The 26,052-nt window shown below is 48.0% G+C and overlaps 2 protein-coding genes across 2 annotated transcripts; one reads left to right on the top strand and one right to left on the bottom strand.

Moving 5' to 3' along the window:
• The first annotated feature begins 675 nt into the window (after positions 1 to 675).
• On the top strand, positions 676 to 18,141 carry WRAP73 (WD repeat containing, antisense to TP73). Its single transcript, XM_075437222.1, has 12 exons — positions 676 to 804; positions 1,379 to 1,531; positions 2,093 to 2,209; positions 9,549 to 9,621; positions 10,521 to 10,624; positions 11,488 to 11,574; positions 12,430 to 12,564; positions 12,669 to 12,746; positions 14,101 to 14,206; positions 15,086 to 15,211; positions 15,981 to 16,172; positions 17,106 to 18,141. Exons 1-12 carry the CDS (start codon positions 736 to 738, stop codon positions 17,213 to 17,215), a joined length of 1,350 nt encoding a protein of 449 aa, XP_075293337.1. The 5' UTR covers positions 676 to 735; the 3' UTR covers positions 17,216 to 18,141.
• A 642-nt stretch (positions 18,142 to 18,783) lies between these two features.
• Positions 18,784 to 23,672, bottom strand: TPRG1L (tumor protein p63 regulated 1 like). The gene is made up of 5 exons (XM_075437223.1): positions 23,517 to 23,672; positions 23,345 to 23,436; positions 21,166 to 21,342; positions 20,395 to 20,548; positions 18,784 to 19,643 (listed from the first exon to the last, which is right to left on the bottom strand). The coding sequence occupies exons 1-5, from the start codon at positions 23,670 to 23,672 to the stop codon at positions 19,449 to 19,451; spliced, it is 774 nt and encodes a 257-aa protein (XP_075293338.1). The 3' UTR covers positions 18,784 to 19,448.
• Between the last annotated feature and the right edge of the window lie 2,380 nt (positions 23,673 to 26,052).

Below are 26,052 nucleotides of genomic sequence, written 5' to 3'. Positions count from 1 at the left end.
CTCCGAGGCCTTTGTGCTCGGTGCCTGACAGATGGAGCCGCTTTTGGGACGCAGCTGTCCCCGCCACGGCCCTCGGTCCCCGCAGCTGGCTCCTCTGCTCCCCATAGCAGTGGGGCGGGGGGCTGCGGGACCCCTGAGGGGCTGTGGGCCCCGGGAGGGCTGGCCGGGCTCCTCGCCCTTCGCCGGCCGCTCTCCCCACAGAGCTTTATTGATTATTGATTTATTCCCATCACGCCGGTGTCCAGTTTGGCGGTGCGCTGCCATTGCACTTGGCAGCTTTGCTCCGTCCCAGGCGGGGAACCTCCCGCGACAGCCCGCCCGCGGTCCCGCTGCTCTCCGTAATTAGCCAGGAGCCGTAATTAGCCGGAGCGCGCGGGCGCGGGGGGTGCTGCCCGCGGGAAAGCGCCGAGGCAGGGCGGGGAGGCCCGGCCGGCCGCCGCGGGCCGCAGCGGAGGCAGGCGGTGGAAGGGGGGGGTGACAGATCGGCGTCTGCCCTCATTAACGGCTCATTTGCATCATAATTACTTTCACGAGACGGCTTCCCGCCCGTTTCCCGCCGCCGCGCGCGGAGCGCGGGACTGCAGCTCCCGGCGTGCCCCGCGGCACCGCCCCACCCGCCTCCCCGCGCTCTGATTGGCCGCCCGGCCGCACCCGCTCCCGCCCCTTCCGCCCGCTGCCGCCCCGGGGCCAGGGCCGCGGCGGGCGGGTTTAAACCGCGCCGGGGCCGCTCCCGCCATGAACTTCTCGGAGCTCTTCAAGCTCTCCGGCCTGCTCGGCAGGTTCTCTCCCGACGGCCGGTGCCTGGTGAGTGGCGGCTGGCGGGGCGCGTCGCGCCGGGGCCGCTCCCGCCCGCCCGCGGCCCGAGGGGACCGGCGGGGCCGAGCGCCCGGCGGCAGCGCGGGGCGGGCCAGGCCGCAGCCCGGCAGCGGCCTTTCCCCGGGGCGGGGGCCTGGTCGGTGCTGCGGGCACCGAGCCGCCGGCGTGCGGCGGGGCTGTTCGCCAGCGCGGCTCTGTGCGGCGGCGACCGGGTGACGGTTCGTTAAATCACAGTTACGAGGCAAAGAATAATGGTTTTTTAAGAGCAGAACTGGTTAACGGGTTAACTAGCGGTGCTGGAACGAGTGGGGATTGGGTTTGTCAATATAACCCCCCCGTCGCCTCCGGTTTAACTGTTTCTGCCGCCGCTCGCAGCAGAGCACAGCCTCATCAAGCCCTGCTGAAATTAAAATTCCTGCTTGCGCCCGCAGCGCACCTGGGCAACGGCAGCACGCCGGTTCGTCAGGCTAGGGCTGCAGCCCGGCACCGGCTAAGCTCCGGTTTCATTATGGCCGTGGCTGGAGCCCAGCACCAGCTCAGCTCCGGTTTCGTTGCGGCGCAGGCTTCGTGCGTGCAGTACCGCTTGGTGGTTCGGGACGCGAGCACCCTGCAGCTGCTCCAGCTGTACACCTGCCTGGACCAGATCCAGTATGTCGAGTGGTCGTCCGACTCCCTGTTCATACTCTGCGCCATGTACAAGCGTGGGGTGGTGCAGGTAAGGCCAGCGGCAGGGCAGCGTGTGTCTCCCGCTGGGGATTCGTGGGTGGCCCGAGGGAGAGCACTAGTTCAGTGCTTTTGCTAACGTAGCTGACGTTGTTATTGATAACGCATGGTGTGAGGGTAGCCCAGCATGCCGTTGTTTTTAAAACCATGACAAACATCTTAGTTTGAAAAAAAAAACAAACCCAAATTTAGAATGAAAATATTTATCAAAACAAATCAAAATTGGAGATTACCTTACCAGTTTCTTAGTGCAGTAGAAAGTAAATACATGCAAACTCATTAAATGAATGAAAACTTTTAAGTGTTGGATGTTCAGAATATTCGTCACAGGAAAAAAAAAAACCAAAACCTTACTTTACAATGTGTATTAATACACGGAGATGCAGGGCTTACTTTTGTAGTGGGATCCAGCGCCAGTCCTTCATGGCCACGGGCGTTCAGTGATCTCCTGAGCTCTCTGGTATGTGGTGCGGGAGCCCTTCCTCGGCTGGAGCAGAGGTTTCGGGGAGCTGTTTGTTCCTGCACTGTCGGTTTGCTTTCCTCTCTGACCGAGGTCTGGTCCCTGGAGCAGCCGGACTGGCACTGCAAGATAGACGAGGGCTCAGCAGGATTGGTGGCTTCATGCTGGAGTCCGGATGGTCGTCACATTCTCAACACGACCGAGTTCCATGTAAGTGTGAAGTCACGATTGCTCTCGGGGGTATCAGATGTTACTGTCTGCCCTTTGCCTCTTAAAATAACCTAAAGCTCTTAAAGCTGTAGTGGTGGTAAAGAATGCGGATATGGTTGTCTTATATTCATCTGTGTGATCTAGGCTAATTCCGGTTTAGATGTTAGTTTTCTGTTAACATTTTATCCTCTTGCTTCTGATGACAAGATAGAAAATGGACACTTAGCTTCGAAGGTACAGTTATGTGTTTGAGAAAAGTGTAGGGCTCACTGGCGTTCATCGAAGCAATTTTGGAAATCAACTGTGTTGCTTGTAGCTCAGGGAAGGCTCAGGGTTTCTAGCGGAAAAAAAAACCAAACCCCCAGCCATAAACATTTAAGAGCGGCTATGGAATTAGAAAATATGGGCTTAGGTTTGTTGACCTATGGGATGAGATTTACATCCAGATCCTGAAAATACTTTCATAATTGTTTCATTTTACACATGGGAGTAAGACTGCTGTTGATAGAACCACTTGCAACATGAAAATTAAAACACGTGCAAGTGCTTACTGGTTAAGAACCATATTCTGGAATCCGGATGGGATTGTGGATGCTGGGCACTGGGCTTGTTGGAAGGCGTGTGGAAGTCTGACTCTCCACCTTCCCAGTCTCTGGATTAGAGCTGAGAATTCGATGAACGATCAGCAAATAGCTAAGAACTACCTGCAAGACATCTTTCTCTGTGCTTTATTTACCCTTATCAAAGCTGTAGATGGATTTTCGATGACGGGTTATTGTGTCATAACCCTCACTAGCACTGAATTCAAATGTTACACTGCAGGATTCTTCCTTTTTTCCTGCAAATACCAATGTTGGTGGAATATAGACGAGGGATTTTATAATCTGTGTGTGCGGACTGGAGTTAGTGCAAATCCTTTGCTCTCAAGGGAACCCGTGGAGAAACCTGCGCACAGCTATGGTGTAGTTCCTGATGCACGCATGGGGGAATTCTCTGGCAAGGATGTTTAGTGCTGGCAAGGAGTTTTAGTGCTGACTGGGGTAGAGATTTTCTGGCTATAAAGCAGTCTCTTTCCATTCCCCTTCCCCTCTAGATAGTGAGTTACGAGGGGTTATGGATTTGGGCCTTAGTTTTCCCAGGAATGAATCACCCTGGTGGCTATTAAAATAAAAAAAAGGCTCTAAAATTTCAACCTGAAGTCGGAAGAGACATGCCTGCCAGTCAGTAACCCAAACTGAGGGCTGGTGCTGTGTGCTGCCAGCGAGTATCTCGTGGCACGTGTGTGTGGGGGTGGACTAGCAAGTATTTATTGCCTCCCAACAGAACTTGGTTTGACCTTAGAGGATTTCATTAAGCCTTTGCCAAGTTGGCATCTGTGTTGGGATAAGTTTTCTTTCCAGCTGTAAACAGGTTGCTAAATTAGCTTTTGTCAGACAGCTGCCTGGGTTATGCCGATGTCTGAGTTGTGTTTACTCTCGCTCTGCTAAATCCATGGTCTGGTGGGACAGGCGTGAGCAGTGCTTGAGACAGAAACTGTCAGGATACTTAATAGTGGTGTATTATGTACGTTATCGAATTCAGCGATTGCTTGGAGGGCTCAGAGCTTCCTTGTCAGCCAGTGCAGCTTGGCTGTGGTAGTGTGACTTTCTCAAATGGCATCAACTAATTACTCGTGCTTGTAATTCTTCAGGTCAACACGTGAGCTCCACTGTAAGCTCACAAATAACTTTCTTATTCCTAGATTTTTTTAATGGATATGGTTGTGCTAATTTATTTCTAGCAATCCATAGTTACTAGTGCCTCAGAAAAATTATTCGCCAGCTAACTTGCAGTCAAGTTCTTTTTGTGGTCAGCATTATAGTGAATAATGTTGTGGGTTTTTTGATGTGACTGGTGTGCAGTTCCTAATTTGAGATGAGTGCAGCAGAATTCTGACCCACGTTTCCAAAATCCCATTTTGACTCTGGTCTTTTGAGATCGGCAGCAATGCTTCATACGTGCTTAATATTAACATAACTCTGCAAATATGATCATTTTATTGGAGAAGAGTCTGTAATAATGGGCAGGTTTTTTGGGTCCAAGAGTTGTTACACAATGTGCAGTAATATTGGATGGCAGAGGTACCTGTCTAAACCTTTACACGGTTACTGCAATAAACAGCATGGTATACAAGGGAACTAAACGACACAGTCTTATCAGAGAAAGTGTGTAGAGACTCTGTCCTTTCACTTGATAGTGGATCACTGGCAGATGCAGAGAATTTGCTGTGCTTAATTACAAAAATGTGTGTGGTACCTAGTTACTTGCCTGAGATTTTTGAAAGCATCTTTGTGCTGTATGTTAGCTGAAGTGTTATGTGTGGAGGGGTCATTCTGCCAGCATCTGGGATGGCAGTCCTGCAGAGATGTAGAAAAGATGTAGGCTTGTTCCTCAAATCTTGCTGGGCTGGGTTGGAGGATTGCCTGCTGTTGGAGACTGTCAGCGCTGCTGTCCAGACTGGCAAACTGCACGGTGAGATACAGACTTGCTTGGTTTTGCCAGGCAAAACCTAGTTTTACTGGGCAGCTGGATGTATTCAAAGGTAGTTCCAAACTTGGAAGGCTTTTTTTTTTTGCTTTAATTGTCCGCTTATATCTTACAGGTACATGTGAGAAGTGGTCAGAATAGTTGCAACTTGATTTTTCATCACCTTGTTGTTTATACCAAGCTAGAGTACAGTTCTGTTAGGAAAAGCTGGGGTTTTTTTTTGGGGGGGGGTGGAACTGAGGCAGTGCTTTCTCATTTCACTAACCGAGAGCAAAGCTCAATTAGTTGGAAAAATACATTTTGAAAGCCTGCTGTGCGAAGTCTGTCTAGAATCTGAAAAAGTTGGAACACCACGTTAATTATACTGATTCACGCAGTGCACAGGAAAGCAGCTTGTCCCATTGCTATCGTTTGTTACTTCTTTTGTAGTAGGTTCTTCCTCTCCTGCCAAAACCTGCTCTGTGAGGCAGTTCTGCATGCCTGCTGTGTGTAGCACAGCAAGCTGCTTGCTAGAAAATCCCACGTTGTCAGTTTGTCCTGTGGAAGGTGTTGTACTGGGTATCTCTCCTCTTACAGTGCCATCGTTCCACTCGAGTTCATGGGCACATGTAGAGCTTAAGCAAGAGCTGCGGTTAAAAGGTGTAGAGAAAGCAAATGGATCCTCTGCTTCCTTGTGATTCTCATTTTTGGTGATAAATAGTGTGAAGATCAGCAGCATTGTGCTTGAGTGTTTCTTTTAGGAAACTTTGAAGATACTTTCTCTAGTTCCATGTTAGGTATGGAGGCATTAAGGAGCTTCTTTCGAACTACAGCAGCAGGGGAAAAAAAGCGTGTGTTTCTGTGTGTATTGGAGCTAATCCTTAGTAACTGTAAATGGCTACGTTGGTTGAAAAATGCTTTCTGTCGAGGAATGTGCTCTGAATAATCTTCTGAAATCCGGTGCTGACAGACACTGCTATGTAAAGAGGCCTTGTGACCCAGTCAAGTCTGGGACAAAAGTTGACAGTCATTTGAGATGCCAGGTTGTTTAAAAGTGTGTTTTTATCTATTGAAAATCACCAGTCTTACACCTGCCTGTAGCTGTCAACGTTGGGACGTAGTCCTGAACCCAGCACTGGAGACTGTTTATCACGTTACCATCTAAATACTTTTTATTTCTCAGCTGTTTTTAGGCTATTTTAAAAATGCTTCTGCTTTTGGTTTGTTTTTCCACTGCAAAACAACAGCTGAAAACTTCTCAGACAGAATTATCATTAAGATTTGAGTTTGACAACTCCACTTAATCGAGTCACCTACACTAAAGAGAAAGTACCCCTCAAAATGACCAGTGAAAAAGGAGTGCTTGCTGCAGACTTGATTGACCATGATCTATTCTCCTGCTGTAAAAGCAGTTGTCCCTTTGCCACAAAGTCTCTGAGAAAAGCAAAAAAGAACAATGCAGTTTATTGTGATTTTTGAAGTGTTTCGCTTTGTTTTTTCACCGTCTGTGCATTTTATGTTTCTGTCTCTCGTAATCATATCTGCTGGCTGTGGAGGAATTTTTCTTGGGCTAGTTTATGTTGACAACTTGGGCAGGATTGTTGAATAATGTTTTAGTTCCAGCTGGGAATATGAAGGTTCTCCCTTTTTGTCACAATTTAATTGTAAACATATTGTTAATCCATGTAAGATAGGTGTGAAGTCCATATTTTAAGCCCATAACGTAACTTTCTCAGCTCATAAAAATGTTTGAGTGTACGCAGACAGAACAACTGAAAAAAATCCTGATTTGGGGAATCAAAATGGTTTGCTTTTACGTGTTTCTAACACTAGGCCACAACCTGTGTGATTTGGGCAAGAGGTTGCAATGAAGTTATGGCAGAGCATATGCGTGGTCTCCAACCTGCAGTTGTGTGCTTCCCTTACGAGCTTGCAGCCTTTTCAGGAGAGAGACACCGAAGTTGAGTAGAGGATCTTATTAGTTGTTATGGGTACGTTGTGATTGATTTGGAGTCTGAGGTCTGAAGAGGAAGTGCTTTGGTTATCAAAGGGTTGTAGGCATCCAGTATAATAATAGGTCTTTGGTTTTGAAGGTGTATTTTTGTGGGCTTGTTGTAGACTGGGTGTAAACATCCCATGGGTGTGTGGTGGTTGTGTTCTGTAGTCTCTTCCCAGCACTGCCGTGGCACTATGGCAGTTTATGCCATATATGTTAGAAGTGATGTGTTGGGGAGGTGTGGGGGGCAATACACTACCACTCCAACAATATCAGCGTTCAGTGTTACAGGAGCTTGTGGTGTCGATCAAGTGCATGCTCAGCAGTTAAGTGCAACATGACAAGAATGAACAGGGAAGCCATTATTAGTCTCTTCTCTGGGGAGTGGGAAGCCATTATTAGTGTCTTCTCTGGGGAGTTACGGAACTTTGACCCTTTTAGAGAAGGTTCTGTCTGAACAGCAAGCAGAGGACTGCACCCAACGATGACGTGGAGATGGATGCAGAAAGACTTCTCAGAATGAAGGTGTGCTTGCCTTTTCTCTGCTGTAGTGGAGCCTCAGGCAAGGCCGAGGTGACAGTAAGAGCCCTGCAGGTGATGTGCTGTTTCTCACCTCCAGAGATTTTTCCTCTTCTGATGGACTTGAGCTTGGTGGGAGCAGTAAGGCTTTGCCTTGATCTGAGGCTCTGAGCCAGGCGATGTGGTCCAGGGTAGAAGTGTGCGTGATGCACAGCAGCCAGGTGAGTTGATTGTGAGGCCGAGTAGCAGCACAAAGGTAAACTTGGATGCCTTTGTCAGGAAAAATTACGATCCAGACCTCAGCATTCAAAGCTTGCAGCTGCTAAGCTTGTTTTAAGTGGCTGTAGAATGTGTGGTGTGTATGCTGCGTGTTTTGGTCGAGGGAGGAACAGCAGCAAGTACATTTAACACTGCAAGTAACAGGAGCAAGCAGCATATCACTGTTGCAGTTGCTACAGAAGAATGTGAGTAGGCATTGTGTTGGTATTTTTAAAGTAAATCTTGCATGCAGAGCAGACTAACAATGCTGTATTTTTGTATGTCCGGAAGTGAGCAGTTGCAGTGATAAAACTTGATTAATGTTGCTAATCTAGTGGATTCCTCTAGGACCTGCCAAATTTAAAGGTGGTACTATAGATGTCTCGCTGTAATTTCGTACCTGTAAAATAAAGAGAATAATAAACACTGTATTAAACAGTGGTCCAGTACCTTTTTTAACTTCGGATAGAAGTGGACTGGAATCCGACCTGGCTGTGCACTTTCCTGTAACAAATTTAGAAACACCCAACTGATTTCTGTGTTGTCTCTTCAAATCTCAAAACTTTCTTCTGTGTACAAGAAGCAGTAGGGAGAACAGCTAATGCTGCTCTTTTGCTTTGGGTCTCCGCGGAGCTCTGGAGGGAGGCAGCATTTATTAGGCTTCTGAAGCCTGGTTTGAGCACCAGGTCAGTTACTTGTATCATGCTTTCTAGCAAAAATGATCATGGCAGCAGTGAAAAAACTCCTCCACGTTCTGTTGCAGTGCACAGTCTGTAGCGTTACCGGGTGGAACAGATACATAGGATGCTACGTTGGAGTCCTCTGTCACCACTGAATAGTGCCAATTATTCAGAGAAGGAGAATGTGCATTGAGGACGCACGTGCGAGAAAGCGCAGCAGAAACTTCCTCCCAAGACTGCTGGTGATGCTGATGGTCTGCAGGAGGGTGCTGAAGTGGTAGGCAGGGCTGCAGTTTTATTTATATATAACATATCGGAACTGATTTTGTTGTTCAGTAGTTCTGGGGAAGGTAGCTTTATGACCGTGACGCTTTACCGCAGAAGTAGTTTTACCTGCAGGCCTTCTAGAATCTCGTACCTTGGTGCAATGAAATGTAGGAAAACACAAGAAAAAACTTACCCTGGAAACATTCCTCGCTCCGGATATAAATGCAGAGGTTCACATGACACACTGATTAATGCACATATGTCTGGTGTGGCTGCCGTTGCTAAGGGAGAGTAAGTATTTGTTTTTAATTGAATAATCTGCAGATGGCAACGCAGAGCTTCCAGAATGCGGGCTGTGACCTTGAAGAGCTGTGGAGAGGCTTGTTTTGCAGCTGACTGCCTTCTCTGCAGTTTTTGTGTTTTATGGATGCACGAGCCACCAGAAATACTCCAAATGAGATGTTTAATGCCTTCCTTTGGATACCAGATTTTAGTTCTTTTCTAATTCTTCCAGTAACTACGTAGTGTTGCCTTCTTGCGGGTGGCTGAAGAGGGAAGAGCAAAATGCAAATTAGCTGTCAAAGCTGAGCCTGTCTAAAAGTTGAAAAATACAACCAAATGCTCATACTTAGCAGCCTTTTCACAAGAGATACTATGTTCTTAAGCTGCGGTAAATTCTCGTCCATTCATAAATGCAAGAAACCTCCTTTCGAGACTGATGAAACTGGTTTTCCAGCTGAAGAGTGTCTGTGTGTGATACGCTGGCGGTCACGGAGCAAGGTTCCTGCTGGTATCGGTAACTCGAATGTGAATGAAGAGCTTCTCTCCGTGTTGGTGTCCTGCATCTCATACCCCTCTAGAGTATCCTGTGTGCCTGTAGTGTTAATGTGGCAGAAGTAGCCTTGCTAACTGAAGGCAGTTGGGAGGTAATTCCTCGCAGTTACTCGTAAGGGCTTTGTGTTTGAGCTGCGTAGAATAGCTGCAAAGTTTGATTAACCACAGAAGATGGGTTGATCTGCTTTGTGTTGTTGAATTAGGTTCATGAGTTTCTATTTACTTTTTTTAATCTACAAAAATAAACAAATACTTCCTTGTCTCTTTCTGTCTGAGACAGCTGCGGATAACTGTGTGGTCCTTGTGTACAAAATCTGTATCTTACATCAAGTACCCCAAGGCTTGTCAGCAGGGTAAGTGTCACAAATCTAACACAGCAGTGGGAGTTTTTTAATAGGGCAGAGAGAGGGAAGCGAGTTTGATGTGTAATGGTGAAACGTGTGTTTCGGAGGAGGCTCTGGCACTCTCCCTGCTGCGGGGTTAGCTCGCCCGCAGGGATGCACGGCTCCGAGATCCGTACCTGTGTGCCACCCGCTGCCGTGCGCCAAGGCGTGCTGCGGGGCTGTCCCGTGCTCGCTGTGGGTGAAGGGTTGCATCCATCTATGTGCCAGCTCTGCTGTGTTCGCCTCTGAAGGGTCCTTTAAGGCATTAAATTAAGCTGGATGCACTGGTGATGAAAAGCACTAATCCAGAGTGGCTTTTGTCATCTTCTACGCTTGAAAATATTTGAAAGGGAAACTCGTGTCAGGACTGTAGCCACATGGCTGTGGTTAGCAGTTTCCTCCCTGGGGCTCGTATATAGTAAGATCCCATAGATGACAAAGACAATTAGGTGTTACATATAAAATAAGGGTGGATGAGGACCAATGCCTGGAAGCTGGTGGAGTACGAGTGGTTGCACAACTAATCCATTTAGCTAGACTAAATGAACTGTTTATTGGAAGTCTGTGGTTTTTATGTAACAACTGTCTGTCAGTAATCAAATGTGGGTTTTTTGAAGCATGCTGAAGCTCTGCGATGTCTGTGAAGCTGCATCCTTAGAAATAGTATATTCAAAGTTTAAGAACTGCCAACACAAACAAATTAGTAACACTATGCATTGCCTTGATTAATGTGATCTGCTGTGAAGATATTTTTCCTTCTTTCTTTATTTCCTCTTTGAACTGGGAGTAACTGATTTTCCTTGGAGAATTGTCAGCTATTCTGTGGTGTTTTCTCTCTCTTTTTTTTTTTTTTTAATTAACTTTGACAGGGATAGCTTTCACTAAGGACGGCCGCTATATGGCAGTAGCAGAAAGACGTGACTGCAAGGACTTCGTCAGCATCTTTGTATGCAGCGACTGGCAGCTACTGAGAGTAAGATATGTCCTCACCTTCCACTGCTTCTGCGTAGACCACAAGCATATGTTGCACACGACGTTAGGCTCAGTCATTTGCTGCTCTGATTTTAGACTTGTCAATGCATTTTCTGTCCAGCATGTGGCTCCTTCGCTGGCCTGCAGGCAGCCTGCCACTGCAGTATTCTGTTCAGGAGGCCAATACATACTATATATGTGTAAAGAATTTCTGATGGAATGCAGAAGTTCTGCCCTTAAATTCTTGCATGAGCTTATTTACAATAAACTGTGCTACATGAATAACAATGACAGCATCAAATGCTTGATAAAGTGATCATTTGCAATGCATAATATAAAGTGTCGTATTTCCTGTTTAACAATGAGAATGGTCTGTGAAGGGTGCACATTGGCATGCATCAGAGGACCGGATGGATCTGTGAAATTAAAACCCGGGAAGAACTAGTCCGTATGTAGTGTCACCTCTGGTTCAGGGTTTCTGAGTCTCATTAGAAGCTGGTAGCAAAATTTGGGAAATGCCACTAAATGCTTGTCATGTTCCTAAGCTATGCTGGTCTTTCTGAGGCAAGGAATTAGGCTAGCTAGATTTCTTGACTGATTCAGTGTAACTACTTTTGTCTGCTTACAAAATGCTGCTCATCTTAAGGCATAGCAACTTTTTTGCTTTTTCTGTAAAGGGAAAGCAAAGAAGCAGCGAATGCAGCATACTGTAAATATTTCTGTTTCTACGCTGGCATGCAAAAGGCTCTTTTGCATTTGTGGTAGCACTTAAAAGGATAAAACTGAGAATTATGTTGGTCAGATGCACCAGTATTTGTTAGCCTAATATTTCAGATGGTTTTGTTTTTTCTCTCTTGGGGGCAGCATTTTGACACTGAAACGCAAGATCTGTTTGGGATTGAATGGGCTCCTAATGGCTGTGTTCTGGCAGTGTGGGATACGTGTCTGGAGGTACGAGGAAACAGCAGATTATTTTCTTGGAGAGTTCAAGTTGGTTTTTAGCCACGTATAAAGCAGTAACGGAAATAACTAGTGCTACAACTTTTTTCTTTTAGTCATAACAAAGCCTCAACTCAAACCATTTTAAATATTGTGCTGGTATTAGTAATGGATGCCCTTACAAGCATATGTCAAACTGTTATGTAAATCTTTAATGACAGCAAATTATCTCATTAGCTTTCTTTCTAATTTATCTTGGGGAAAAAAAAATGTAAACATTGCAGAAGCCACTATTGAAATAATGAAAGAATTCTTCCGTAAGACTCTTCTACCATTTTACTTTGCATTGCACAGTAATTTTACAGTTAAGTGAAAGTACTAATCCAAAAAGCTATATCTAAGTTAATCTATAAATTGCTATCCTTTCTGCTCTGACTAAGTAATCTTCTAGCTATAGAAAAGTGTCCTCCCGTGGCCATAAAGTTACGATCAAAACAAATACCCCTGGGAATGGGCAGGGTTGTAACGTCGCTGATGAGATGGGCTGCAGATGCCGAAGGACCATGACAGCCTTCCCTAATGGCATCTGCTGTGGACGTTGTTGACGAGCATTGGGCTGGGTGGGCCCTTGTTCAGGCCCAGTGGGGTATTTGTGTTCTTGGGGAAGGGGTGGCCGTGTTGTGAGAGTGCCAGAAGAGCCAAACTGGAAGCCTAGAGCCTCTTATCTCATGTCACAGATAAGAGACCGTGCCCCTTATATTTAATTTGCTGCATTTGAAGCAGGGAGAGTTTGGAAGGAATGGTTTTTCCTGTCCATGGCTTTTAACAGTATTGTTAGTCTTCAGAATTAATCTATTTCTGTTTCAGTATAAAATATTGCTGTACTCCCTTGATGGCAGACTGCTATCCACGTATCGGGCTTATGAATGGTCACTAGGCATAAAATCTATCGCCTGGAGTCCCAGCAGTCAATTTCTGGCAATTGGCAGCTATGATGAAAAGGTAAGAAATAGGTTTACTTTCTCTCTCTATTTTTTTTTTTTAATCTCTACCATTTGTAGAGCTTTGTCATGACAGTTCTGTCCTGCAATGCTTTCTTGAATTAGGTGCGTATCTTGAACCATGTAACATGGAAGAAGATCACAGAGTTTGAGCATCCAGCAACCATTGCTAACACGAAGACTGTGAGTATGGATCCAAAATCCACTGAATCTGTAGCAGTGCTGTGACACTGCTGTTTGTATCTGGAAGGCGCTGGTAAATCCATTTCATTCTGGAGCCCTTGCTTTTTCACGTCCTAATGTGTAAATAGGGCTTGGGGAATTGCATGAAAATTTGGGGATGTCAGAAAAACAGAGGAATCCTTTCAAGTTTGGAATACGCATGTATGATCCTCTCAGCTTCAGCAGTAATAGAGTCTCAGAGGAATTCTGTCGTAGGCCAGTGTGTTTTCACGTGTATGGTGATTGTATTACAGATTTGGGTGTGCAGAGGATGACAAACTGGGAAACTTAACAGGAGAGATTTGTCTTAACTTGATACAGTTCGCAACTTTAAACAGCATTTGAACTGTATGATTTACATCTTGTGTGTGCAAGCTGATCCAGCTCTCCTGAAGAACACTTCCTGTAAACATCTGTCATCATTTATCTTTACCCTCGTGTACCTGTATATGCAAGGCCCAGCAGATTCTGGGGGGTTGGCATGAGGCGCAGAGCTGTAGCTTTTGTTGCAGAAGTCACAAGCTGCTCTCATCCGTTAAGGTAAAAAGAACACCCAGTGTAGTAGTGCTGCATGCTGCTGCAGGGGAAGGCCTAGTCTTGTGTCTGGACAGCCAGCCTTGTAAGAGTTTGCATGTGTAGGCTGTAGGTCTGCAATATTCACGTGAATCTGTTGATGCCTCTTAACCAGAAACAAGGCCTAATCCATTAAACACACCTCAGCAAAACTTCTCATGCCCTTACTTCCCGTTAGGTGTGAAAGATGTAATGGAAAACAAATGGAAGTAGCTCTGTTAATCTCTACTACACAGACGAGAATTGCAGTTGGTGCATTTGGTCCTGGTGCTTTTGTTTGGGAGTAGTATGTTGTAGGCACGCTATTAAAATATTTTTGCTGTTTCCTTCTGCGGTGCTGCACTTTGCATTTGTTTATGATAGTATCTGATTAAAGATTCTTTGTCGCAAAAATGAAATCTGCGTTCCCATTGTGATGAAGATGATTTATTGTACTGCCAGATTTAGCTCTCAGGAATAATGAGTGAGGTGTACTCTGGCAGACTCATTCTTCGTAGACTTCAAGGTTCGTTTATTTGTCACGGGAGTGTTTTCCTGATCCTGGTTCCAAATAGCAAATGATTCACAGAGAACGCTGGATTTGGTATTTGCCTGCTGAAGCCCTTTCCTCCACTGACGAACTAGGGGTTGCTGAGATGTAATACACTTGAATATGAGCTAGTGGGATGTGGATGATCTGGTAATAGCCCATGTGCAAATTCTCCAAGGCCCTTCTGTAGAACTCTCGCTTGTTTCTTTGTAGATTGTGTATAAAGAAGTGGAGAAATCCCCATCTGTTGAAACAGAGAGACTTTCTTTCCCTCCAGCAAGAGCATTGGCTAGTTCTCTCTTCAGCACACAGAGTAAATGTAAGCCAAAGTTTACTAAAATGAGACACTTGAGTTTGCCATGCACAGTCTTTCTGTAACTCAGCATTATAGGCGAACTCTGCCTCTGATGCTGGAATGGATCCTCTGGATGCTCTGCTCAAGGCTCCCGAGTTCACTGAGGAGCTGCAAGGGCAGTAGGCACCCTGCTAGAGGGACTGCTGTCTGCATGGTGGCTTGAGGGCAGGTTAAACGCTGCTTAGTTTAACTGTTGCAGGTAATTGCAATAGTTCACCTGATTCTAGCAGTTAGAAGTCTTAGCACAGCATGTGGCAGTTCCAATAATTAGAAAAAAAAAAAAATCAGGAGTGTTACAGCCTTGCTGTCTGTTTTAGGATAGTAATTAATCCCTGAGGTATGAGGTTGTGTAAGAAAGCAGAACATGAAAAGGGCCTTTTGTCTAAGAAGCTGTAGTTGTAGCAATGCTTTAAATATGCCTGCAGACAAGAGGCTTTGAAATACTAAAGAGATGGCAGACAGTGTATGACTCGTATTTTTTTCTGGTTTTTTTACTGTCTCATTGCTTGTGGTACTGTAAATCACCTTTGTTTTGCATTAGTATTTGTTTGAAATACTGTTTAAAAGGTAGTAGAAAATTTGATATCTCCTTTTTTTTCATAGTTTAATCTCCAACTTGCCTGGATTTCCAGCCTTTCTGTTGTATGTAGAGGGGCAAGAATAGCAAGCTGTTTATATGCAGATGCAGTATCTTAAAACAATTGAAGTTTTTGATTGGAACAGCTTGGAGAAGAGTAAATTATGGCCCTATCAGTTCAGAGATGAGGGGTTTTGAACAGTTGGAATTTAATTATTTCGTCCATTCAGGCTTGCTTAATAATGTACTTCTATTTCAAATTCCAGATGACATTTCCGAGGTGCCAGTTTCTTTACAGTACATCAAGCCAGTTGCTGACAGGGCAAATCCCAAAATGGGAATTGGGATGTTGGCATTCAGTCCAGATAACTGTTTCCTGGCAACCAAAAATGGTAAGTTCCCACAGGCCCATATTAATGGGGAAACCTACTCATTTTGTGGTGTGTTTTCATAAAAGAAATAGGGACAATAATTGGCGAGTTATTTTGCACTATGAGAAGACTCATGGTGCTGTTGAAAATCAGTTCTCATTGTGCAAACATGTAACTACAGAGGAAATTCAACCTATGTCTCCTAGCATATGTAAAGTATTGTGAGCTGCCAGAACTGCTTATCAGTGCATTAACTTACTCTTGGCTTTATATTTAATGAAAATAATATGCTTTTTATTTCTTCAAATGTATATGAGCTCACTGTATTAGAAAATGAAAGACACAAATCCTTCGTCCTCCGTTTACAGCAAGTGTCTCTCGAAAGGCAGAGCTCTTCACAACCTGTGGTAGGGGGCTTTTCATTACCTCAAGTAGTGAAAGTCATGGAATTAACGTTTCATCTCTCCCTTCGATGGTCCTGAAGGGCTGACTATGTCTGGATGCATAAGCTGTGGTTCAGAGGAAAAACCCCATCAACACTAGAATAATTGTGAATAATTTTATAAAAGCCAGTGAAGCACTGGAAGAAAAACTAAGTCATTTCTTTTATCCTTTGTAATTTTTCCAGAGTGAATCCGAAGGCACTGCTAGGCAAAACTCTAGTGATGTTAAACCTGCGGTGTTTGTGTTGTGTTAGACCTCAGTTAATGCCCATTTCTGAAAGTAAAAAAGAAGTGTGATCTGTTTCTCTCTCAGGTGTTTACATGATTACATCTTCCCTTTCTGACAGATAACATTCCTAATGCTGTCTGGATCTGGGACATTCAGAAGCTGAAGCTGTTTGTAGTCTTGGAGCAGCTGTGTGCGATCCAGTCTTTCCAGTGGGATCCGCGGCAGCCTCGCCTTGCTGTATGCACAGGAAATAGCAAAGTCTACTTATGGTCCCCAGCTGGCTGCGTGGCGGTGCAGGTTCCCGTGGAGGGTAAGGCTGCAGTAACCTCCACAAGCCAGCGTTAGCTTCTTGCTTACAAAATATTTTTCCCCTTAAAAATCGGTCTGAGCATTGTCATGTAAATGGCTCGGGTGTGTTCTTGGAGCTTTTTCAAAAGCTGGTATTTCTGTCCTCAAAAAAGAGGAGCTTATAATAATACATAGCAAACATGATAAAAACATATGAAGGACAGAGCACAGGGGCTAACAATGATGTAATTGTGGCTTCAGTCATATGGCATGTTGAGCTCTTTCTCAAGCTTTATATTCGTATCGGTTTATTTACATAGAAACTGTAGTTGTGCAGAATGCCAGGTGTTGAAATGAAGGCTCTGAAATGCCTGTGATGTTTTTGGGTATTCTGAAAACAGCTAAACTACAACAAAACTAACGGGGAAAAACACCCATGGTAAATCTGCTGTGGAAAGATAGAACATACCTGAACCTGAACTCTAAGTGAGCCTGCGTGATGGGAAGTTTTCTGGTTGGCAGCAAGTGATACGAGGCCATTAGCTAGATCACATAAATGCCTTTCTGCGTATTAACCAGAAAAGGAATCGCAGAGATTCACCTTTTTCCTCTGTGCCCAAGGAGTTGCACTGTCATTGGGGTACGCAGCTCTGCACCAGTGAACAATCTTGTGGCACCCATTTGCATTAAAATGATGAGTCTACAAAATCTGTGTTTGTGTGCGGAGCGCACAGTGCTCGCAGGCTTGGGGCAGAGTCAGTAATTGGGCTTATCTGCACGGCTGTGTTGGACAACGGACCGGCACTACTGCAGCGGTAACAAAATGGAGCACCCTGCTACGGCTTCCAGGGTGGGGAGGGTATTTTTGGCAAGGGTGTGACTCCAGCTACCTCTTCCTGGAGCAGGAGGATGGACTGTCAGCTTCTCGCTGACAAACTCTGATCTGTTTCTGCAGGTGACTTCCAGATCGTGTCTCTCTCCTGGCATTCCAGCGGAGACTCCATGGCGCTTCTGAGTAAGGACAACTTTTGTGTGTGTTACTTGGAAAGAGAAGAGGTAAAATAACAATCATTTGCATTAAAAACGCTCGCAAGTTTGAGGAAGAGTGAGGAAAGGGGTCAAATCCTGTTGCCCAGTCTGAAGTTTTTGTATTTATTAAGTATTTATTTGAAGGGCCGTAACCAAACTCGTGTGTGTAAAGTACCGTGAGTGCATTTGAATGAAGTGATGTAGCAACTAAAGCGTAGAGAATGAAGCCCGGATTTCAAGAAAGCTTTAGTATTGATGTAGTTGAACTTTCTCTTGATCTTTTTCAACTATGAAACCTTATTTTCTAAAACTGTAGCTGTGTGTATATAATGTATAGCTATTATTTAATTTTTATAACTGCCAATAAATATTTTGATAGTTACAAACTTGTTCTGACTAATTATAAACCTGCACTTCTCCCTTCTAAAGTCTGTTTCTGTAGGATCAGTGATGTGACTGTGTAGCTATTAAACAGTTCTTTGCACACAACAGCACAGCTTCTATCTAATCTTGTAAGACAACAGATTTTTCTGGTGCATGAGAATGAAATATTGTAGCAGAAGTAGATATATCAGTAAGATACTTTCTAGCAAGTCATTTACTGTTAAAGCAAAACAAGGTCTTTATTCAGGAAGCAAATTAAGCCATTGGTAATAATTTTGCCTTTCCAGACTAGATATGTAAACAGGTGACAGTAACTGTGCCAGGTCTGCCACAGATTTGTTATACTGAATCTGTACAAGAAGGACCATAACTGATGCTTTAGAATGATGCATTACAGGCAGCCGGAATGGGAGCTTTCGGCCCAACTATCTAGTGCCAAACTGGAGCGGACGGTTCGGCAGGGAAAGGGCAGCTGGAGTATCCTTTATCTTTAACCTGAGTAGCCAGCCACTGTGTTCTTCAAAGGAAGGGAGCCTGCTGTTCAGGAATTTATTGGATGTGTTTTCTTTTGCTACTTAATTTCACAGCCTCGGTCTCCACAAAATGAAGAACAAAGAACAAATGGAGTTGAAATTTAACTTTACTGCAAGATTAATGAAAATTAAATAGGTATCTTAGAAAATGCATGGAGCGGGGCATGCAACTTGTTGCATTCCATCATGACTTTAGCTTTACATAGGCTTCATAAACACACATCTACTTTAAGTTCAGAACACCACCACAGCAGCACGGCATTTATTCAGTATTGCAGTCGCGCAGATAAATGCTCTGATAAAATGGCCTGTATAGAAGGTCATACATCGTCAAAAAGCTTGTTAGAGTAACCTCATGAGCAACTGCAGTTGTGGTGTCGCTTATGCTGCTTCTGAATTTCATTGCTGGATGTTTGTATGAGGTTAAGTGCAAGAATGTATAAATCGAGACTGAGGTACAGTGCTTAAAGTTTTATCTATCTCCATTAGAGTCCTGTACTGCTGCTGTCCCAAACTAGAGTAGATTTAAGGAAAAACTGCTAAGAATATAAATCTAATAAAAAATAGAATTCCTTTTCAGTTTTACAAATAATAGCTTTGAAGGCAAATGTGTTTGTGAGGCTTTTGGCAATATTCTCTCAAGAGTCTTTATCTATGGCTGCAGCAAGAAAACACGTAAGAAACGAGGAAGTTAGACTCGGTTCTTAGATGGAGGTATTGTTACAAAAAGCTAATAAACACATATTCAGCCATACACTTCAGTTTGCAAAGTGTTAGTTGATGTACACTGCTTCTGAGCAGACACAACAGTACAGCTCTAACAAAATTTGCTGACTCTGTTTTGCTGAAGAATGACTGACACAGCTTTCAAAATTCTTAACAGGCATTAATCAAAAGGCTACGATTGCTGTAATTGTGAGCACTAATACCTCTGAACAACACACATCAGTCCCAAGCATGCTACATGATTTGACACCATATATAGGGACACAGCTGTAATACGGCATGAACATTCTACTGAATCTTGGATACAGTGTTTGTAGTAGATGCCAATCGCACTTAATTAACAAGGAAGAACATGTAGTTAGAGATGGAAAATACCGCTGCTCACTAGCCCTGTGCAAGAACCACAAAGAACTGTAAATTAGATGCAAAATACAAGAATGACACTACCTTGTCTGCTTCAGATCAGTCTGACCTGACCATACCAACCAGGGCCTCCCGTCAGCAGCTGGGTCTACAACCACCCCTCTCCTTCCCCTGACGTCCTTCACTTGGATTATCGGGTATTCTGCCCCACAGCGTGCCCTCCCCAGATCACTTTCCCTTGAAAAGATGAAATGCAGTTCATTTTAAAATCCAATGTTGCCTCTTGTCATGGAGTAGCCAAGTTTGGCCTCATTGTTGATGAAGGACATCAGTCCCAGGTAGGTCTCGATCAGAAGAGGACGCTCCAGCACCAGCACGCCGTTCGCCTTTCCTGGCAATGGACGCTCCTTATGGGCTCTCTTCACGGCTTGAATTAGCTGAGTTTTAAAGTTTTCCAACTGAAAGAAGACAAAAATCACCTTGATGTTTTTTCTATTGTTTTAAAAATCGTTAGGCAAACAGCTGCTGATGTTGAATTGTAAAGGATTAGCACTGAAGCTGTAGTTGTCGTCGATCTCGCGTGCCATGGTAAGCTCTAGGTTCTGACATGTCACCTGACTGATGGTTAATTTTGTACCAGGACACTATTCATGTGTGGCTTCCACACCTGGGCTACATGCGTGAGGATCGATCAGTGACTAACGCTGTTCATGTCTGACTGTAGTTCTCCTGCCCTTATCACTGATGTGCTGAACTTAAATTACCACAGTGTTCTGTTTGTATGGAAACCTTCAGAGGAAAATAACTACAAGAAAAACTGAGAACCACTGAAGTGAAGGTTAAAGTTAGCAATTAAACTACTTGTTTAATTAGCTGGCAGTCCAAGATGAAAAGTCAGGCACTGGCCTGTCAGGTAAGTAAGAGCAGGAGTAGCACCAAGATCCATTTTTTTGGGGGGTTTTCAGGGCTCTGCGCTTTTGGGAGTCTCAGCTTCCTTCTTGTATAAATCATTTCTGGGAAGCTGGGGAAAATTGACAGTGGGGCTGCCCTGCAGGTCAAAATTTGGAGCATGTACAGCTTTTAAGTTCTGTCTCTTTGATTGAACTGCTTCTATTTGATTTAACTCCTCTATCTTCTCAAAATAATCTAAGTCGTGTCCAGCCTAGGAGGTGGACAAGCCGTCTAGCATAGAAGAGATGACGTCCTTACCAGGCAAAGGGACGCAGTCTTCTCGTCGGCATCCGCCATGGGATGTTCGGTGAAGGTGATGTATGGGATGTTTTTGGACCACGGGTTCCATCTGTGTATGAAGGAGGTGCGACTTGGCTTGTCCCACTGAATTCGAATCCCGATACCTTCTCGCCTGGTATTGAAGACGGCAAAGTGAATATGGTAAGACTTTGGAGTCTTTGAGGCAAGTTTAACTAGAAAGGTACGGCTGAAAAAAGACCTGCTTAAAACTGGAAGCTGAAATACAAGTGTGCTAGTGAGTTTTTCTTCCTCTAGAACAGCAATAGAAGAATTCAGCCCCTGACATATGCAAAGGTCCCTTCTTATAAGCTGAGTGCAGAAAGGTTAAGCGCCTCAGACACCCAGGACACGCGCCTGAACTGGACTGCCTGCCACAGCCCGCGGTAATGCGTGACCTGACGCTTACCCGCGGCTTTCTCGCAACGCTAACGTGGTGCTGCTACTGTTACTCCATTACGTAATGGCGATGAACTTCTACTCCCCAATCTATTCATCTTACCTCAAAATTCCTCGACAACTTGCTGTTAATGTAACTACTAACTGTCCCAGCAACACAGCAGCTACTCCGAGGTCTTCTAATGAAGCTTCAGTGATTGCTTGTGCAGTCACAGGAGCAAAAGGAAGAATTCTCCACCTTGTCCAATGGTCAGTGAGAAAAGTTGACAGCTCCAACTACTTGCAATAACACAAGAATTACAGTAACACTACAGTATTGCTGTGTCAGCTTACTTGTTCAGAGATGCAGCTGGGAACTCAAACTCTCCTACAGAGATGGTGTCGACGGCGTTGAGGGCAACCCTCGTCACGTGCTGGCACTGCAGGCTGACGAAGTTGTATTTGCAGATCAGGAGGGACAAATCCGTGATGAGAACGAGACGCTCCTTCTCGTTGTTCCAGTGATCGATTCTGGCAAGGTAACACAACTGAGTTTTAGCAGTTTTGATTAATGGCTAGAAACACTTAACAGCTCGGCAGATAGAAGAGTCGCTAAGGAGAACGACTCTGAAGCCTTAGTAACGCTGTGTTCGCCGTTACAGCCTTTCCTTTGACTCGGCAAGTCTGGTAAGAGGTTGAACGTCACAATGTAGTCGTGTTACAACACAGGAAAATATTAAGAAAACCAGAGAAAGTCTGAAGATCCTGAGAGCGCTCTAGTGCTCTCTGCTGTTATTTGAGAACACGTGCTGCCTCACGGGGCAGGCGAGTCTCCAACAACTCAATGTCTAATTCTGTGCTGTTAGTGTGTTGTCACGTCTGCTAAATTACTAACTGCATTTGTGCATGTTCAGGGGAGAGAAATAGCTTTCTTTAACTGTGTGGTCTGACTTAGTATTTTCATCTGTAAGAACAGCCTGTATGTTCAGGAACTTGTTGGTTTCTTCAAATGTCATGAAGTAAAGATCTCCCCTTTCCCTGAGCACCTTGTCAGACTCCGTTGTTGAACCATCACAGCTCTAATGCTCTTTCATCCTTGGGGCAACCTAGGAGTAGGCAACATCTTCACTCTAAGGGTAATGAGCTCAGCTTTTAAACTAGCACCTTTGAAATGTGCTACGGCTTATTTTTAATGTTACTGATTTAATTGTCTTTCCTTACAAGAGTTAAAAACCATGTATTGTTTCAACAGGAACACTGACGTAAAGCTGACGAGACCAACGCTCTGCTCGCTGTGTAAAGGTGAGTGCAAATGGTGGGACCCAGCAACGGGCTGGAGCATTTCCACCGGCCCTGGACCCTTCTCCGACCTGTGTCACGGTGACAGGACCCAAACCGCGCTCGGTGCTTGTGAGTCCGGCCAGGCGTTGGTCCGGAGCAGCAGGCACGCTCAGCTTGTGTTTCACTCCCCTCCCCTAGCCCCGATAGACTGCGAGTTCGGCCGGCTGCCGTTGTGTTCACTGGGGAGGGCTGCGAGGATGAGGAGGGGACTGGAGCATCTCTCCTACGAGGAGAGGCTGAGGGAGCTGGGCTTGTTCAGCCTGGAGAAGAGAAGGCTGAGAGGGGACCTTAGAAATGCCTCTAAATATCTGCAGGGTGGGGGTCAGGAGGACGGGGCCAGACTCTGTTCAGTGGTGCCCAGCGACAGGACAAGGGGCAACGGGCACAAACTGAAGCAGAGGAAGCTCCAGCTGAACATGAGGAAGAACTTCTTCCCTCTGAGGGTGACGGAGCCCTGGCCCAGGCTGCCCAGGGAGGCTGTGGAGTCTCCTTCTCTGGAGATATTCAAGACCCGCCTGGACAAGGTCCTGTGCAGCCTGCTCTGGGTGACCCTGCTTGGGCAGGGGGGTTGGACTGGGTGACCCACAGAGGTCCCTGCCAACCCCGACCATGCTGGGATTCTGTGTGATTCGATGGCTTTGGGGGCTGTAGTGTGTTAGAGCTGCGTTAGTGGTTTCAGTGTGTTGTACTGGATTTTGTTACGAGTTAATTGACGAGCGTTCATCGAAATCCTCCGGGGGCTGGATTACGGGCTGGGGGTGTTGGGAGCGTTGGGGGTGTTGGGAGCGGGGCCGGAGGAGCCCCAGCAACGATGCGAGGGCTGGAGCCCCTCTGCTGCGGGGAGGGGCTGGGAGAGCCGGGGCTGCGGGGGGAGAGCTCAGGGCAGCTGCCCGGGCCCGCAGGGGCTGCGGGGGAGACGGGGGGAACCCGCAGGGCTCGGGGCAGCGCCGGCGCTCGGCTGGGGAGGGCAGCGCAGGCGGGGCAGGACGAGGAGACGCTGCACCGTGCGGTGCTGAGCCCCGGGAGGGCTCCGGGCCGGGGGCCCCGCAGGTCCCTACCCCGCACCCCCCGGCGGTGACAGAGCCGCTCCCCGCCGCGCAGGGCCCAGCGCCCGCACCCCCGTGACGCGGGCCGTGACGCGGGCGGTCACGCAGCCGGTGACGCTGCGGGGGCCCCCCCGCGCGGTACTCACTCCGCCAGCAGCCAGACGCCCCGCACCTCCCCGTCCTCCGCCGGCGCCGCGGCCGCGCGGGCCTCGCTCACCGCCTGCTCGATCGTGCCCGGCTGCGGGGGGAGAGGCGGCGGTTACGGGGCGCGGGATGACCCCCCCGTGCCATCCCCGCCCCTTCCCCCTGGGCCCGCACCCGGAACACGAAGTACTCCCGCAGGCGCCCGCCGCGCGTGGCCGTCCGCACGCTGAGGGGCCGCAGCGTCTCCCGGGGCGCGGCCGCGGGCCCGCCCCGCACCGCCGCGGGGCTGGCGGCCGGGCCCCCCTCCGCCGCCTCCCGCAGCTGCAGCATGGCCGGGCCGGGCGGGCCGCCTTCCAGGGAGGGTGGGGTGCGGGGCGGGACCGGGCCCGCCTTGCGGGGCGGGGCGGGTGCGGAGCCCGCCTTGCGGGGCGGGAGGGCTTGGGAGGGAGCTGGACGGGCCGCGTGGTCCGACCCCCGCAGCCTGCCCGCGCTCCGCCCGTCACGGTGTTCGGCTGCAATGCCTCGCGATGCACTCATCGCGATAATTTTGTGGTCTAATGTTTCAAGATCTAATAATCAAGACAATTTTTTCATTTTAATTGTCTCCCGGAAGTCATTCCTGTAGCATCTTAGAGAATATGAATGAGGATTTTTGAGAAGAGCTTGGTTTTTAAGCACGTGAACCAACGCTAATTCTCTGACAGAGGCTGGGTTCGATGCGGTGGCTGATGTTGGGTGGAAACATCCCGAGGCTTCCTGAGCTGCTCTGGGTTTCTGCCACCCGGTCCCAGCCAGCTTCGGTCCCCCGACCCGAAAAGCGACGCGCTCTTCTCTGACGGCAAAGAAAATCCTGTTCCCCTGCGTGCGATGCGCAGCCGGTGTGCCGCGCTCCCTCCGCGGCCCGCCCGGTCCCCGCCTCAAAGCTCTTTTCACGTCCGCGGTGGCAGAAAGCTGCTGCACCCCGAGTCCGCGACGCGGTTTAGTAGGCTTGGGGGGGGGCCAGCGCTGGTGGGCGGTGGGGTGGGGGGCTGCTGGGGCATGCGTGCTTCGTCCCTGCGCTCAGCCGGGGCTGTCCGAGGGCTGCCGTGGGCCACGGTGGGCACGCACACGTGGGGACCCCCGGGCTCGGCCCACGTCGGGGTGCTCCTCGGCTCGGGTGGGTGGAGGGGGAGCCTGCGGCACCCTGCAGCGGGGGGGTTCAGGGAGCTGCAGGGGCTGAGCAGCTGTGGGGAGAAATGTGACCAGATGTAGAAACTCCTCAAAATCCCCCTGGTGAAGTTTTCTGGGCATGGTGGGACAGGGGACGCGCGGGAGGGTGACGGAGCGGGGCAGAACCACGAGCTCAGAGCCCCAGAGCCGAGGTGGGGCAGACCCTGCAGACGTGGCACCTGGGGACAGGGTTTCGCAGGCACGGTGGCGTTGGGGTGACGGCTGGACTGGGTGAGCTCAGGGGTCTGCTCCAACCTTGGTGATTCCACGCCACGTTGGGCACACTCGGCAGCGAAGGCTGGGCGATGCCAGGGAGGGAATGGCAGACTGGTGTTTGCATTGCTGTGGTCTCTGGCGCTGTCACACCTCCTGTCATCGCTATCTGGGGAACCGTATCGCATCGGTGACCGCTTTCCAGGGCTGTGTTACCCCGAGCCAGGGGATGACATCTGCAGCCGGCAGCTGGGCTGGGAAACAGCGCGAAGTTGGAAGCATGTTAAATGGACTTCACCGACGGTGGTGGGTGTCAGGTATCCATCTTCCGTACGGGTTTCGCCAGTTCTCTGCTGTTCTCTTTGCGACCTCGCTCGCGTGAGCCTGCTTAATCGGGAAGCCTCGTGGCTGGCTTTGGAGCGAGTTCCAGCAGCGTTGTAGCGTTGGCTTTGTGCTCGGTAACGTCTGGCACCACGTTCACAGCACCGGTTTCTCCATGGGAGCCCCCTCCCCGCTCTGCGGGAGGCTGTCAGGATCCCCTCGGTACCCGGGAGGCAGCACTGGGGTTCATCCCTGTCCCCGGCCGCCGAGCCGTGTCCTGGGGAGGGATCCACGCTCCAGGCTCTGCCCGCGGGGCTGGGGGCCCAGCGGCCCCCCCTTCCCTCCCCGGTCCCTTCCAGCCGGCCGTTGCCCGGGGCCGGCAGGGACTGGAGCCCGAGGTTTCTCCTGGGTGTCTGGGAAGCCCAGGTCCCGCGTGCCCAGCGCTGTGTTTGCCAAAGCTGGGTCCAGCCCGCGGGGCAGCTGAGCGTGGGGAGCGCTCTGGGGTAGCAGTGGCAGGTGAGCACCGGACGACCAACCGGGAGCAGTCTTACGGTTTCCTACGGTACGAAAAGTCCTGACAGGAAAACAGAGGCCTGAGCTTGTTGTGCCCTAGAGCTCTCTCTGTCATTGTAAAACGTCTTTCTGCAGTTGCCTTGCTTCTGCAGGAACAGTGGAAGATGCCGCCTTCCCCTCTGTTAGGCCTGGCCGATGCTCCTCGGTGAGAGCCTTGCCCGGTGTATTCCCTCCAGCCTGGGACGGGTTGGGGACAGCGCGGGAGCAGCCGAGCGCGGGTCGGGTCTGTCCCTGCCCGCTTCGCACGCCGGCCGAACTTCCTTGGGAAGCGAGCAGTGCCGTTATCTGTTAGAGAGGAAGGGTTAAACCTCTGCGGGGGGGTTGTAGAGCTGCTGGGAAGGAGGTTTGGGGTGCTGTGTGCGGAGCCGGCCTTGGGCAGTGCGGGAGAGCTGCC

Source organism: Opisthocomus hoazin, chromosome 16, assembly GCF_030867145.1.
Source record: "Opisthocomus hoazin isolate bOpiHoa1 chromosome 16, bOpiHoa1.hap1, whole genome shotgun sequence".
In the NCBI taxonomy this organism is placed as follows: domain Eukaryota; kingdom Metazoa; phylum Chordata; class Aves; order Opisthocomiformes; family Opisthocomidae; genus Opisthocomus; species Opisthocomus hoazin.
This window is presented reverse-complemented; position numbering and strand designations above follow the sequence as displayed.

Excerpts from the sequence above, each read along its gene's own strand:
- WRAP73 (XM_075437222.1), top strand. The coding sequence starts at position 736 with ATGAACTTCTCGGAGCTCTTCAAGCTCTCCGGCCTGCTCGGCAGGTTC. Across the intron at positions 15,212-15,980 it reads TTTCCTGGCAACCAAAAATG|ATAACATTCCTAATGCTGTC; the intron begins GTAAGTTCCCAC and ends CCTTTCTGACAG. Across the intron at positions 16,173-17,105 it reads GGTGCAGGTTCCCGTGGAGG|GTGACTTCCAGATCGTGTCT; the intron begins GTAAGGCTGCAG and ends CTGTTTCTGCAG.
- TPRG1L (XM_075437223.1), bottom strand. The coding sequence starts at position 23,672 with ATGCTGCAGCTGCGGGAGGCGGCGGAGGGGGGCCCGGCCGCCAGCCCC. Across the intron at positions 21,343-23,344 it reads GGCGTCTGGCTGCTGGCGGA|AATCGATCACTGGAACAACG; the intron begins GTGAGTACCGCG and ends TTACCTTGCCAG. Across the intron at positions 20,549-21,165 it reads CCAGCTGCATCTCTGAACAA|GCGAGAAGGTATCGGGATTC; the intron begins GTAAGCTGACAC and ends CTTCAATACCAG.